This window comes from Dicentrarchus labrax, unplaced genomic scaffold, assembly GCF_905237075.1.
Source record: "Dicentrarchus labrax unplaced genomic scaffold, dlabrax2021, whole genome shotgun sequence".
NCBI classification, from domain to species: domain Eukaryota; kingdom Metazoa; phylum Chordata; class Actinopteri; family Moronidae; genus Dicentrarchus; species Dicentrarchus labrax.
The window spans coordinates 13,321,336-13,336,674 of NW_026136708.1; the positions used below are offsets into that span (position 1 = coordinate 13,321,336).

The window sequence follows — 15,339 nt, forward strand, 5'->3', positions numbered from 1 at the left end:
ACTACGAGCCTGTAATTAAACAATAGCTCTAATGCGAATCCACCCACCTGCTGTTGTGTCAGTCATGCTCTGCAGCTTTCAGAAATACATGGCTTCTAATGTACAGAGTAGACTGTAGGTTAAGCCCCTGTGATGATCAACTGTTACTGCCCCAGACCCCCCCCTCAGACAGATGGACAATCCTGTGGAAGAGCTGGAGATACAGACTTCACTCTTAAACCCACCCAGCCCCCCTCAGGCTCAGACAGTACCATATGTCCGCATGTCCGCACCGACCCCCCCCCCTTTTCTAGTCTGTCAGCGTGGGATGACATGAGGAAGGGTGGGTTAGTTTGGGATGGGATGGGTCTGTCGGCATGCATTAATCGCTGATTCTCAAAGTGAGGCCCCCCTCAAAGACTCAGGGCAAGAGGTGAAATATTGTAACTGAATTTTTGATGGAGTAGTGTTCTTCAGTCACTCTGGGCTATAGACAATAAGTGGAGTACAAAATGATACTTAAAATTAGAAGATAAAATAAAATGTTACACATAAACAGTAATACTTATAATACTGTGAATGATAATGCTGTAACAACTATTGGACTGAGAATAATACAACTAAGTTCTGCAATAGTTTAAAGTAATGTAAGGAATTATTCCAACTAGGAATGAATTATCTCTGTAGTTTTGTACAGCTTAGATACACAACATAAATGATTAGGACACGACTAAGCAGGCTAGTTTAAGTAGAGTAAAAGTTGATGTGTACAGTCAGGTTACAACAATTAAAGCTACGTTCATAGATTTTCATAGAAAGAACTGTAAAGCACACACGGCGGTGATATTACTGCCCTCTGAGGTGTTTTGCTCACTATCACAGAGTTGCACATCCAGCTGAAACACACACAACATTTTACTCTCTTTTTAGTTCTGGTTTGGGCTCCACCAACTCTGAGAAAATTTTTTTCTTTTGCTTTTCTTCAGAAGTTAGTCGCTCACTTTGTCTTTTTGCCGTTAGGTGCTGGAAAGGGAGCGTACACTGGGTCCATCTCAGCTTCACTTTACTGCAGACAGCTGCCTGTCTAACATACAGTTATAAGTAACACATCTATGTTGTGAATTTGTGGGGTTTCATTTTATTAGCTAAGGTTAGCTAATACGTTCCCACTAAGCGAAAGAGCTGGATGATAACTCCGCTAGCGACCCCTTTAAGGTTGATATAAAAAATGTTATTGGTGCAGCTTTAGATTCTGTCCAGGGATTCTTAAAATGTTAAAATGATTAAGCTGCACATTTTTCCAATTGAATAGTATGTATGCCTGTAAGCATGGTAGCCCTTTATGTGGAAACTGCTACGGTAGAACTTGGGAGCATCCACACAAAGCATATTGCAGTCTTTAGGCCTTTAGTTCACCGGCTAGCAACAACTAATTTGATGCAGTGAATTAACCGAGTTCATAAAATCAGTTTTCTCGAATGGATGTAATCAGTTATAACATTGAAAGTCAAAGTATAAATATCTATTTAAAAGTAGAATGATGGAGTTTAAAAAGAAAATCTGAAGAAGCACACGTACAGTAAATAGAGAATAATTACATCGACAAGAGTAAATGTCAGTTGGAGTTTAGTCTCTGAGTAACTTTGAGACCTCCTGTGGTCAGCTGTACTTTGTTAACTTCATCCTCCAACCATATATCCTCACTTATCCTCCAGCTCTTTTCTGCTCCGTTTTCTCCATCCATTCTGCTCTTGTCCTTTTCCACATCAGGGACCCCTGCCCGGGTTTTTGTGTCTTTGTTGGGCCTCCGCATGAAGCTGCTGGTCTTTGTTAGGCTGTCAGAGGTAGAGAGGGAGTGAAAGAGGGAAACAGACAATTTAGTTGACTAGCATGGTTGTATCTGCAGAGGGGAAGAGTATTTTCTGGACAGAATTTACACTGACTCTATTATGTTTTCATTACACGGCCATAAACGTGAAGCCACATAAACCACACACAAACTTCCATTGACTATATACTGTACGTTATTCCTGAACTTTAACTAGAGCTTGGAATTAAGTGAGTTTTCTTGATCTTGGCTTTGGGTGACCAGGGGAAAAATATGGAGTACAATTAAGTTTAATGAAAATAATTTATGTAGGAGAAAATAAAAGCTGATGCTGTTGTAGTGACCTTTATTTAACTAAAACTCAACTTGGATCCTTTTTAATTAGTTAATTCGCCTATCATTGATAATGGTTGATAAAGAATGTGAGGTGGGAGTCAGGAACTGTTATTGGTTTCTGCCAGAGTTTCAGAACCACAGCCTTAACATAAGCTCCTTTATGACAACTGTTTCTACGTAAAATAGTGTTATTTATTAGCAAAGTTATAACTTATATTAGGAAATATCTGATCAAGTAGAATGACCCACTAGTTGGTACCAATTATTTTCACTGTTTTTTCTTTTGATCAGCATGTAGGCAATACTAATCTTTAAGCCTTGATATTGTTTGAAACTGCTGGATAGTGGCAATGCGATACCAGAGTACCAAGACCAAAACATTACTTCTTTTTGATACCTTGTTTAGAGGAAAAAAATGTTTCTACGAAACCTTTCGGCCATGACTCCGTGAATACCTGCAAAACTGATTCCCATCAACCTCAGCTGTACTTTCTGGAAAAATTAGCAAATGTTAGCACGCTAAAATGCCAAGACTATGAAACTGGTAAATATTCATTGTCACTGTAAGCATGTTAGCATACTGATGTTAGTATTTAGTTCAAAGCACCACTGTGCCTAATTGCAGTCTCAGAGCCATTAAACAAAACATTTTGTTCATTAAACAAAAAAAACCAAGGCTCTCAAATGTTAAAATGTTGTCTTAACACAAGTACAAGAACATGATTTCAATCAGAAGCTGTTTGATCAAAGAGAAGCCGAGCATGAATCTACAATAGCATATAATACTCAGTACCAGGGACGTGTTTTAATTAGTACTCAAAAGTAATCAAAAGTGGAATAAAACTCTCAACCAACCATTAACATAACCTTTTCCAATACTCTACATGAACTTTATTGTGATTCTACTCTGAAATCTAAACGAACCTCTAAAAGAACTAAGAGCCATTCGTTATAACAAATATCCGGATCTCCAGAAGAACAGATCTAAAAGGGCTCTCACACATGCACACACTCAACTTATCTATAGCCGTCCCAATGTCCGGCATCTGTTGGGACCCTTTCATGCATTCTTCAGCCTGCCACTTACACTCACGGCTGTTTTTTAGTGCTTATTATTTTGGTGGAGAGCGTCTCCCTCTCAGCCCCGACAGACCCTGCTGGACCTCGACAGGAGAGGAAGGATCAAATGGGAAATTAACTGAAACTCCCAAATGGGGCACACTTCAGGCTTTTAAGCCTGAGAAGAGAGCTTGTATTGTCCCAAGCGTTGCTATGACACCAGTCAGTGTGGCACTGTGTGTGTGTGTGTGTGTGTGTGTGTGTGTGACCACAAGGGGGTCAGTTGCCATGGTGACTGGGAGTTCTAGTGTAAGATACCTGAGAATGTTGTAGGTCAGTGAATAGCTACTCTTTCTTTCTTTCTTTCTTTCTTTCTTTCTTTCTTTCTTTCTTTCTTTCTTTCTTTCTGTCTGTCTGTCTGTCTGTCTGTCTGTCTGTCTGTCTTTTCTTTCTTTCTTTATTCCTCTTTGTCTTTCTTTCTTTCTTTCTTTCTTTCTTTCTTTCTATTTTTTCAGTTTCTTTGTGTCTCTTTTTTCTTTTTTCTTTCTTTTATTATTGTCTTTTCATTCAGTTTCCTTTCTTTCCGTCTCATTGTTTATTGCTCTTTTTTTTTGTCTTTATTTCCTTGTGTTTTTGTCTGTCGTTCTTGTCTTTGTTATTTTAATCTTTTTTTAATTACATTTATTTGTCAGGGACAAATAACAGTACAAAAACTGTCTCATACAAAGAGAAGATATGCTTTATCCAGTAGAACATTTACCTACAAGCTTTTCTGTTGTCTTTCTATCTTATCATTTTAAATGTGTATAAAATAGAATAAAATAAATATCCCAAAGGCTCGGTGGCCCTGGGGGGTTGGGGTCACAAGATATATTTGCCACAAAAAAAATGTCTTATTTATTTATATATTCCTTTAATATTAGCTTGCTTGTGTTTTATTGTGGATTACTGGCAAATGTATCTTTATTTTATAAAATATATGCTACTCACCTACTTACTGTAGGTGTGTAATAATGTAGATAATGTACTCAAATACATTATCTATACCAGATACAGCCGAGTACACACTCAGTCCTAATAAATAAGTACAGATCTTTGTCATGAGTGCTTATTCGAATATGGATTTCGTAATGTGAACGTTGGATCGTACAGTTCATAAATCTGCGTGTGTGTGTATAGGGTGAAAAAGCTGAAGGAGACTCTGGTGACGGTGCAGCAGCTGGATAAGAACATGAGTAACCTCCGCTCCTGGCTCTCTCGAATGGAGGCCGAGCTGTCCAGACCCATCACCTACAGCGTCTGTCACCACCAGGAGATCCAGAAGAGGCTGGCCGAGCAGCAGGTACACAGAAACACGCACAACCACACATATCAATTCACTTCAGTTCATTTGTAATGCTTATCATTGCTAGGCCCATCCACCGGTGGTTTAAACTTTTGTTTTTGAGGTTACCTCTTTGATTCTTTGTGTTTCACTCTTTCTAGTTGTGTCGTCTCTTTGTCTTTACAGTTACTTTATTGTTTGTAAAGTTACATTTTAATTTTATGTTTTCTTCTCACGCTTGTTTTTCCGGTTCACTGTCACTCCCTCTCACTCTTCGTCTGTCTTTATGATTAATAATTCATATCTGTCCTTTGTTTAATTTTGGGAGTGGTGGTCTCATGCAGTGAGCCCCTGTCGTCTGTCTGTACGTCTGTGGACTGATGTTTAGCATATGGTTTCACTGGTATGGACTGATGCAATGCCTGTCTTCATGTCCGTCAACGTGTCTGTCCAGGAGCTGCAGAGGGACATCGAGCAGCATACGGAGGGCGTAGCGTCAGTACTCAGTCTGTGCGACGTTTTGCTGCGGGATGAAGATGCTGCTGGCGGCACTGAGGCGGAGAGCGACTCCCTGCAGGAGACCAGCCGTAGCCTGGACCAGCGCTGGAGGACCATCTGTGCCATGGCTCTGGACAGGAGGCTCAGGTAGGAACTAAAACACACACACATACACACACTAATACTGTACGGTGTCCTCACATCTTTCACTACAAATAAATCAGTGAGATCAGTGCATACAAGATGTTACACAATAGGAAAACTTAACTTCTTTGGGTTCTTAGTGTACTACTAAAGAAAGAAGTCCACTTATAGGTCAGAAAAGTTGTCATGTGTTATAAAAAAAAAACCCTCCACAGCGGACTGTAACTCCAGTACAATGTCTCCTTGTAGGATCGAGGAGACGTCGAGACTCTGGTGCAAGTTCCTCGATGACTACTCACGGTTTGAGGATTGGCTCAAGATGGCCGAGCGCACCGCTGCCAACCCCAACTCTGCAGACGTCCTTTATACTGTTGCCAAGGAGGAGCTCAAGAAGTTTGAGGTCAGTTGTGAGGTCAGCAGATAGAAGAGGTTTGAAGTAGCTGCGTTCTGTTTGCTTGTTTGTTTCGCAAAATGAAATATTCTCATTTGTCTGTATTAAGTTTGTGAATTGTTGACTTGGCAGAGTTGAAGGGTGTTTGCCTTCTTGCTATTGCACAACCATAACTATAGAAAAACGCTCTTACTTTATTATCATTCAATCTTCTGATTAGTTTTTTCAATGAATCAAGTAATCCTGGTCTATATAAAATGTCTTTTTGTGAAATAGTTTTTTCCCCTAAATCCATGGTTCATCCCATCTTTCCCTGTTCTTTTCAGGGTTTCCAAAGGCAGGTTCATGAGCGGCTGACGCAGCTGGAACTGGTCAATAACCAGTACCGCCGCCTTGTCAGGGAGAACCGCACTGACCGAGCCAGCCAGCTCAAAGCCATGGTCCACGAAGGCAACCGGCGCTGGGACACCCTGCACCGCAGAGTGGCTGCCATCCTCCGCAGACTCAAGGTACAGTACAGGACAGAGAGGGCATGACACTGCAGCGCTGTTAAAAACGCAGAGGAAAATGTATCATCATCACACCCTCCTGTTTATTTTCCTCTTCAACACATTTTAATTGAATTACTTATTGTGTGTCACTTTGTGTTCTACATACATACTGTATCCACATATTTATGTTAGAATGACATTTACTTTATCTCTGAGATCCTGGGTGTAAATCTGGACTGAGACTTTCATTGTCTGCTTCCCTCCTCTTTCTATCAGTCTTATCTTTATATATTTTTGATCTGGTTCATTTAAAGATCTTCAACATAACAGCCAAAGATTTCCAACATGATGCTAAACAAGAAAAAAAAGACACTAAACATTTAACATAAAATCAAACATTAGAACATTAAAACTCAAAATTACATGAGTGCAGTAGACCTGAAAAAGAAAACCCAGAGTAAATGGACACTGGATGGCAATTGTTTGTCCAAAGAATGAACTGTGAAACTCAAGAAACTGCAGGAGGTTTTAGCAAAAGTAGCTTGTTGAGGAGAAATGCATTTGTGGTGGTTTTAAGATGCACCATGAAGTTTTCCCCAGTTTACATTTTTTGTTGCATATCACTACCCATCTCTCTCCCTCCCTACACTTGTGTCATAAAATGCCCCAAAAAGAAAATAATAAATATATGCCTGTCATCTTTTCCTTCACCTTCCTCACAGTATTTTACCAGCCAGAGGGAGGAATTTGAAGGCACCAGAGAGAGCATGCTGGTGTGGCTGACTGAGCTGGACCTGCAGCTCACCAACGTCGAGCACTTTTCAGAGAGCGACGTCCATCACAAGATACAACAGCTCAATGTGAGGACACACTGCAGACACACATACAGACAAGGATCAAACTGAATCACAAAAAAGCTCTGCTCAGTTCATTTTTCTGAACAAATGTGCCTCTTCTTAAGCATTTACGCTTTTCTTAAGGAGAAGTTAAAACCAAAACATCTAATGGAAAATAGATTTCTTTAGTCAGTTCACATTCTGCAGCCTTTAGAAGAACTGTATGTTAAGATTTTTTAGAAGGTTTCTCTTTAAGTATATTTACCGGAGCCCTATTATAGATACTATTAGCAGTTGTGTTTGATTCTCAGCATTATTCTCATTTTCCTGACTCAGTCTCTGTTCATCCTACACATCCAACCCTCTTCCTGCAGAGTTTCCAGAAGGAGATCACCCTGAACACAGAGCGCATTGATGGGCTGATAGTGTTCGGAGAGGATCTGATCCAGAAGAGCTCACCGCAGGATGCAGCGCTAATAGAGGACGAGTTGGAGGAGCTGCACTCCTACTGCCAGGAGGTTTTCAGCAGACTGGTCCGCTTCCACCAGCGCCTCAGCCAGCCCCCGGTGAGCTAGAGCACACACATACACTACATCCATTCTTCCATTCATACCCTAATTTATGCAGTTTTTTTCCAAACAAGCAAATCTAGATTTTTCAATTTATACTGACTTTTATATTGTACACTTGTGATTCATATTTGTACCTGTTCAACTTTATTTTTTTGCCTAAACTTAATCCTTATTCTGGTGCTAACTTGAACTGACTAGCTCACAATGTCAACTAAAATGAGACCTGGGAGGAAAACTGAAATTTGATTTATTGAAAACTATTAATACATTTATTGATTTATTTAAAGTCAAATAAGAAACTTTATCAACAGAATATCCAAGGAAAATATATCACAGTACCAACCTGTTTGATTGGCAAACAGAGTTACAAAGTTCTTAACAGTAAAACAAATAAACAATACAATATGGTGAATAATGTGAGTAACAAAGAGGGTTAGAGCACAAAATAAATATATGAAAATCAATGAAACACTAAAACAATAAGCAGAATACAAAACTGGTTAAAATCTAGGATAATGCTTAATAAAAGTCAGTTTTTAAGAGATGGTACAGATTTTGTTAGTATGGTATCGGTATCTTGAAGGGGACTGTGAGCACTGCTTACATGCAGGCCTCAGTTAAGGGGCACAGACAACCCGAGTGACAGCCCTGATGGACGATCTTGAGCTGTGTGACTAGAAATCATGCAAAGCCTTAAAACCAATGCCAAGTTTCAACGTTAGACCTTTTTCACTGCAGCCATTTTGACATGAAACAGTAGGCTATACACAGATATTACCAATGATACCAATCAATGTTCTGTTCCATTTAGTGTAGCTGAGTCTTTCCAGTGAACCCACATGCACAACAGCTGCACCCTGACTCTGTTTGACTGTTAGTAACACCTGTTTACTGTTTCATGTCAAAATGGCTGCTGTGTAAAAGCTCTAATGGGATCAGATTTCCTAGACTTCGTTAAAAGAGTTTGTGGCAGCATTTTAGATTGAATACTACTTTATTGATCACACATCTGACTGAATACATGTTATATCTTTGCCTCAGATAATCAATGAAGAACCGGAGCTCTCTGGTACCACCTTTTCCTTGGAGTCAAGCTTGGAGCTGATTGGCCGACCGTGGCTGGGGCGGAGCCAAGGAAGCCTCCCGGCCACACCCACCCACCTGCTGGCATCTCCGCTGGAGCGTTCAGGGAGGGAGACGCCGGTGAGCGTGGATTCCCTGCCGCTGGAGTGGGACCACACAGGAGACGTAGGAGGGTCATCGTCACATGAGGATGATGAGGACGAAGAAGATGATGAGGAGGATAGAACTTACTTCAGTGCACTATCTGGTAAATTTACAGTGTCGTATAGATTAATGGTACAGCAAATGTTCACACACTCTCACATTCCCTTGTTTTTATGGCCGTAAGGGTTTTAAATGTCACAAGGTCGTAAAACCGGAATCCTAACGAGTGATGGACCCCACCCACTTCAACTTGCTGGGTTTTGTTCCTTACATGTGACGTTTAAATGGATCCTGCGAACGAGACAAGTACTCAAAGGGAGACTGGAAACACCAGAAAAGAACAGTTTGAGCCCGAGGATATTTAGATCCAGGTTTCTCCAGTGGTAATGCAAGTTAAAGCTCTAAAAATGTTCCTGGCATACTGGAAAAGGATTACTTAAGTTTTGCTGGTAGCCATACCAAAATGAAAGTGATTAACTATGTATGACATCCCATTAAATTAAACGTTTAGGCTTACAATCATAGACATCTATACACCTCTAGTCTGACCCCTCTCTTCTCCCAGAGGTGGAGTTCACTGAGAGCCAGGAGGAATTTGTCGAAGCCCCGGAGGCCCTACGAGCCTCCTCCCTGGGTAGGCAACAGAACATCTTTAACTTCTGCTTAAAAAATAAGCTCACAGCTCTTCATGGTCACATGCGTTTTCAGCAGCTCATGCATCACTGGGATCTTATTGCATGGTGTGCTGTTGCTGCCACTCTGATCCTTCCTGTACGTATGTGTGGTTCGGAAAATCTTTTAATGCCGAAGCAAACATACCTTTTTCTTTCTTTTTCTTTTTTTAAAGGGTTTTCTTTATCTTACAAACTCTGTGGTTTGAATGCTAAATGGTTCATGAGCTGGCTTATGGGTAGGATATAATCACAGGTCAAAATCTCAAATACCGGTCAGTTTTTTCTTATATTTCCCTGAAAAAAAAATTTTTTACACTCGGGTTGATTTTGATTAAAGCTAACTGGACACATGATTGCATAAATTATTGGTGACTGGATACTTTTAATCTGGATGGATCTCTTTCATTTATTTTTCCATAAATAAAGAATTTGTGTTTACCTGTGTCTTTCCCCAACAGACCATTTTATCACCGGCCCTATCTGTTTTGTTGTGTTAATTTCAGCCCCTTCCTTCAGGGCCTTTCATCAACATCCTGTCTTTTATGCCCCTCAAATATATAGTAACCCTAAATGAACAAGACCTTCTTTGAAATGATCAGCCACCTTCACTGGCCACTGAATTATACACGGTGTCTGTGATTAATTGTTTTAATACACAGAACAACAAGAGCTTAATGTTTTTCTTCAACATTGATTGTTCACATTGATTTTACTAAAGTATCAGCTGCAGCTTCCATGCTTTGGGTCTTTGGTGCCACAATCTCTCTCTCCTGCTGCTCAAACTCCTCGTAAAGTTTCGCTACTTGGATCACCATAAATGTTCTTTCAGTGTCTATGCTTCCCCTCAGATCCATTAATTGAGTTGACAATGGTAAATTGTGCCAAATACAAAGCTAATTGTAGCTTGCAAACTGAGACATTTGCTAAATCTTGCCAAACATTCAGAACCAAAAGTTTCTAAGCTGAGAGTCTGGTGGCCTGTATATAATATGTCTTTTTGACCAAATAATATTAATTAATGATGCAGTATACCCTAATTCAAAGTCTGGTAGGTTGGTAAGTTGGTAGGAAACAGAATTAGTTTAAGGGACTTTGCCACATTGTAGCTGAGGACGTTGTGCTTTAATGTCTGTGGTTTAACTTTTTGTTTGTTTGTGTTTCAGTTTCAAGCAGGTCTATGGCTGTACATGAGTCTCCTAGATGGCGATCACAGGGAGATCCAGAAACACAGTCTCTCCGGCTGGACTCAGAGGGCCAAACTGAGGCTCCACCCACCCTCACCAGCACCCCCCTAAAGCAGGGCTATGTACGTTTTAGAAATATCACCCATGATGGCTACACGTAAACCAATACCAGTTAAAAACCGGTGATCTGTCATAGATAAAGTGAACCGAATCTAAACACTTGCGTGTGGATGTTTGCAGCTGGCAGTACTAACAGTATATTTGTTGTGTCTCCAGTTGCATCTCATGTCTCAGTGCAGCGGCAGCATCGAGGACATTAAAAGAGTCTCGCTGATCCTGGATGATGAGGAGCAGCCAGAAGAGCTCGGTCTGACGGGACTGACTGCCTCAGACAAACAGTCAGGTGAGAGACGCTTGGAAAAATAACATGATTAATGTGATGGATTGCACAACGCAAACACTACTACTACTTTACTACTAATCGGGTTAAAAGAATAGAAACGAATGGATGCCTGAAACAGTACAGAAATGCATTTGAAATTCAGAAACACAGCAGTATGGTTTGCAAAATAGTTAGCTGTGAAGTGATTTGTGGTAAATAGGCTGTATGCTTGTTTGTATTTTACATATAATGCCATGAGTCACTAAGTGATAGTTATATAAACCCATAAGCATTAACTCATACTGTGGACAAAGATATTCCAGCTTGTCAGACAGATAAAAAGAGCACCTGAGACACAACACAGTATCAAAAATAAATTATCCAAGTGGAAGGCCATGCAACGGTAACACACTAAAGATGTTGTGTTTTGGTTTAACTAGCCTCATTTGCTGACGTTCATTTCTGTTTGACAAGCTGTGAGTTTAGCTATCTACATCCACTAGTGCTAATGTCTGTTTGTAAGTATTTATTACTGGTGAGTTTCTCATTGCACTTTGTGATAAAAACTAAAACTAAATCCACCATCAGTAAATGTTTGTGCTCTCTCAGGTGTGATTGAGCGCTGGGAGCTGCTCCAGGCTCAGTCCAGGACCGACCAGCACGCCGGCCCTCAGGAGCCTCAACAACTCACGTCTGACCTTGGCAACATCACTTCCTGGTTAGAAAATGTGATCCCGGAGCTGGAGCGCCTCCAGCAGTCCGACCCAGCAGCCAGTATTGAGGACATGGCAGCCAGAGCTAAAGAACTGAAGGTGAAATTTAACACCGAATACAACAGATCTGATGATAAGTATTCAGTATGTTTGTGCTCACTGATTTTCTCTTGCAGGAGATGCAGAAGATGTTTACTCGCTACAAGTCTGTCATGCTGTCTGTGAACCTGCGAGCTCAGGAAGCTCCAGAACTACAGGAGAGAATGGCGGGTATGAATCGAGACTGGAGCCGAGCATGTACAGGCCTCCAGCAGTGGGACACCAGTCTGAGGAAGACGCTGATGCGCTGCCAGGTGAGAAGAAATTCATGAGACTGTTGACTTTTTGTAAAGTGAAAAGTAAAAAATTATCACAGAGGGTGGATTGTTCTTTTGTTCAATCTAAATGTATTTCAAATGAACTGATCTTTATACATTCATTCTTTTCAAAGCTGTTGCAGTGAAGCTGCTGTTTGTATTGAAATACCACAGCTTTTCGACATTAATTTTAATCTGCCCACCATATTTTGTCCATAAACAATGATATATAAGTGTTAACAGGTATTATTGTGAGGTTTCTTTTTTTAGATTCTTTGGACTGAGGCAGGTTAATAATGAAAATACAGCTACTATACGAGCATTTCATCATTATATTATGAATTTACATGACTGCTGTATTAGTAGCTTCAGGGATTTAATCACTATAAATACTTGCATTTTCAAATTCAGATTTCCTCACATTTTTTTAAGGGAGTTTTGCTGAATACAGAGAAAGTTTACACACACTACATGTACTCCACTGTATCTGTTGGACTAATTTACAATTACTGCACACCAAATCAACATATCAATATTTTATGTTTTGGTGTATATTGTACTATATTTGATATTCTATGCTATATTGACATACTATACTAAAATACTACATTTCAATTTATTTTTTATTATTTATTATCCCATACTATATTATATTATACTACTAACTTTACACTGTTGCATTACATAACAGACAAATACAAAGTATAATTACTTATCATGTTACATATTCTGCTGTACGCTATTATAGTAGTTAGTATCATATTACTCTACATAAACTATACTTTGCTGCTACTAATAACACCACTATGTCACTTGTTTGAGATGGTACTGCATTATTAGTTCCCTTGTAACTTTTAGTATAATTGCTCTTGTATAGTTTCTATTTTTATTTGTGCTGCTGCAACTAAGCCAATAAATCTAATTTAAATGTTATCTTAAGAAGAAAGTGTTAGTGCCTGAGGTTATTATCAGGTATAGTAGTATAGTATAGTTGTGTCAAAACTTGCTTAACGTTAAATCATGTAATGCACTGTACTAAAACAGATCAATAGTGTAAGAGTTTCCCTTTACCCTTCTCCATACAGGAGTTTCATGAAACCCTCCATTCTCTGCTGCTGTGGCTGGCCCACGCAGAGAGCAGACGCTATGCAGTGGACATCAGTCACCCAGAGACAGCTGTCAGAGCCCTGCAACAACACCGCCACACGCTCACAGTAAGCAGATATAATCGTGTATTTTAGAGTATCCTGCTGCTAGGACCCACCGTCACCATCTCTAATGTTTGTGGTTTGCAGGATCTGCAGGAGGAGCTGCAGGGCCGGCAGACTCAGCAGGCCTCCCTCCAGGCTCTGTGGTCTCAGCTCCAGCCTGAGGAGGAGGTGGAGGAGAGCAACGAGGCCCGGGAGAAACTCCACGTCACGGGCAGTAAACTGAAGCTGCTGCTGAGGCAGGTGGACCAGGACCTCAGCACCCTGCAACAGCGTTTGGTATTGTGTTTTAAGCATTTTATAGACTTTTAGCATTGTAAAGCAAATTAATTTAAAATAAGATTGTTATTAAAATCTCTTGGTTGACATTTGAATTTAGTGGGTTTTTTTTCTTTTTGCTAAATGCCACTTTATGTATGTTGAAATAAGAGATGGTGTAATGATAACATTTCTTTGTCTTTAATTCAGGATTGTGAATCTGCATCAGAGGTCCAAAGTGCCTCTGCAGATCCTTCTCAGGCCACAAATTCAAAGAAAGGCTCCTCAACTCAAAGGTACGCAGAAAGACGTCAAAATTCTATTAATGTAGTAATATCATTGTCATTTGTAGATGAAAAGTTTTCTTCATTGCTTACAAAAGAGTGCAATTACGTTGTTGACTTGTGTACTTATTCCTAATAGCGTGTATTTTGTATTCCTATAATAAACTTTATCCATGTCCCTTGTGTGACGTACAGAGAGAAGAGGGACTCGTCTCCGCCTCGGTCCTTCTTCTACCGGGCCCTTCGCGCTGCCTTCCCTCTCCACCTCCTCCTACTGTTCCTCCTGCTCCTCCCCTGTCTGATTCCTATGTCGGAGAGCGACCCCAGCTGCACTGGGGCCAACAACTTCGCCCGGTCCTTCTACCCTATGTTACGCTACACAAACGGCCCGCCGCCCACCTGATAGAAACATATTTGGAAATAGAAGAAAGACATTTGACGTTAAGAAACACAAGCCACCTTTGTTATCACACTGAAACCGTCTGACATATAAAGCTGATATGTTAAGCTGATGAAGCGACTGGCTTCTAAAAATAAGTCCAAAGTGCAGAAATTATATTTAAGTGTGTATTTTTTAAGATTTGATCATAGAGAAGATTGTATTTATTCCACGAACAAAACCCACTTGATTGCATTTCAATCAGGAAAATCACTGCATGTGAACAAAAAATGCTGGTGTTTTTAGTTTAATGATGCAAAGGTCTTGATGGCAGTCAACAAATCACTGGAGCCTCTCAAAGAGCTCCCCTAAAGAAGTCATACAGTAGATGTTGTCTTGACATTTGTGGAGTTTTTAAAGCAGCATACAGTACATAGCAGTGGCAGCAAAGAGGCATACAGTAACAGGTAAGAAAGTGAAATATCCCTCAGTCACTGCAGAAGCCAGCAAACATATTCCACTGGATAATAACTGAGAGGTGGAAAACAAGTTAAGATGATGAAATCACAATATTTTATCTTGCTTGAACTTGTGCTAAAAGCTTAATTTGATGGTCTAAACACGTACTGCTATTTTTTTTTGCTCCTGCTTTGGTCCTCGTTGTTATTTTATGTATTGTTAACATTTAATTTTGTCTAACTTGACCCTGAAAACAAAAAGCATGCTTGATCTATTTTTATGTTAGACTGAACTCCTAAAAAGTTTATTTTTTACAACAAAAGACACTGGTTGAATTTGTGAATGTAAAGGCCAACAGTAAAAAATTAAAGCTTTTATACACATAATTGTATATTCATATTGTTTTTTAGATGCTATTTCTTGAGTAGATAGTGAGCAGACATTTCCATGCCTCCCAGTGCACTGTTGAAACACTGTAGATTTAGCAGGATGATGTGTATGTACAGAACGTAATAATATAAGGCTTATTTATAACATCAAATGCTGGATTTATGCTTCTAATTTCCTGGTAGTAAACACTGATTGTCTTAACTCTATTTACTCAAAGCTTTTTTTTCCCATATTGCCTGAAGCCCTGATGATGAACAAATGAATACATGAAGTATGAATTGACAGCAAACTTACAGTATATTCTTTGGTCATTGAAAAGGCCTTTTAAAAACATTCAAATCGTAGAATTACAACCAAAAATCTAAAA

The 15,339-nt window shown here is 39.8% G+C and overlaps 1 protein-coding gene across 1 annotated transcript in view; it reads left to right on the forward strand.

Annotated features, from left to right (window-relative positions):
- LOC127368829 (nesprin-2) overlaps nt 1-15,178 on the forward strand; it is an 84,727-nt gene extending 69,549 nt beyond the window's left edge. The window contains 16 exon segments of the mRNA XM_051410018.1: nt 4,382-4,544; nt 4,981-5,171; nt 5,418-5,568; nt 5,886-6,068; nt 6,773-6,910; nt 7,261-7,452; nt 8,500-8,788; nt 9,251-9,319; nt 10,523-10,665; nt 10,820-10,946; nt 11,535-11,737; nt 11,815-11,991; nt 13,080-13,208; nt 13,290-13,481; nt 13,671-13,756; nt 13,940-15,178. Coding sequence (XP_051265978.1) covers nt 4,382-4,544; nt 4,981-5,171; nt 5,418-5,568; nt 5,886-6,068; nt 6,773-6,910; nt 7,261-7,452; nt 8,500-8,788; nt 9,251-9,319; nt 10,523-10,665; nt 10,820-10,946; nt 11,535-11,737; nt 11,815-11,991; nt 13,080-13,208; nt 13,290-13,481; nt 13,671-13,756; nt 13,940-14,147 — 2,641 coding nt within the window. The 3' untranslated portion in view covers nt 14,148-15,178.
- Nucleotides 15,179-15,339: the final 161 nt, after the last annotated feature.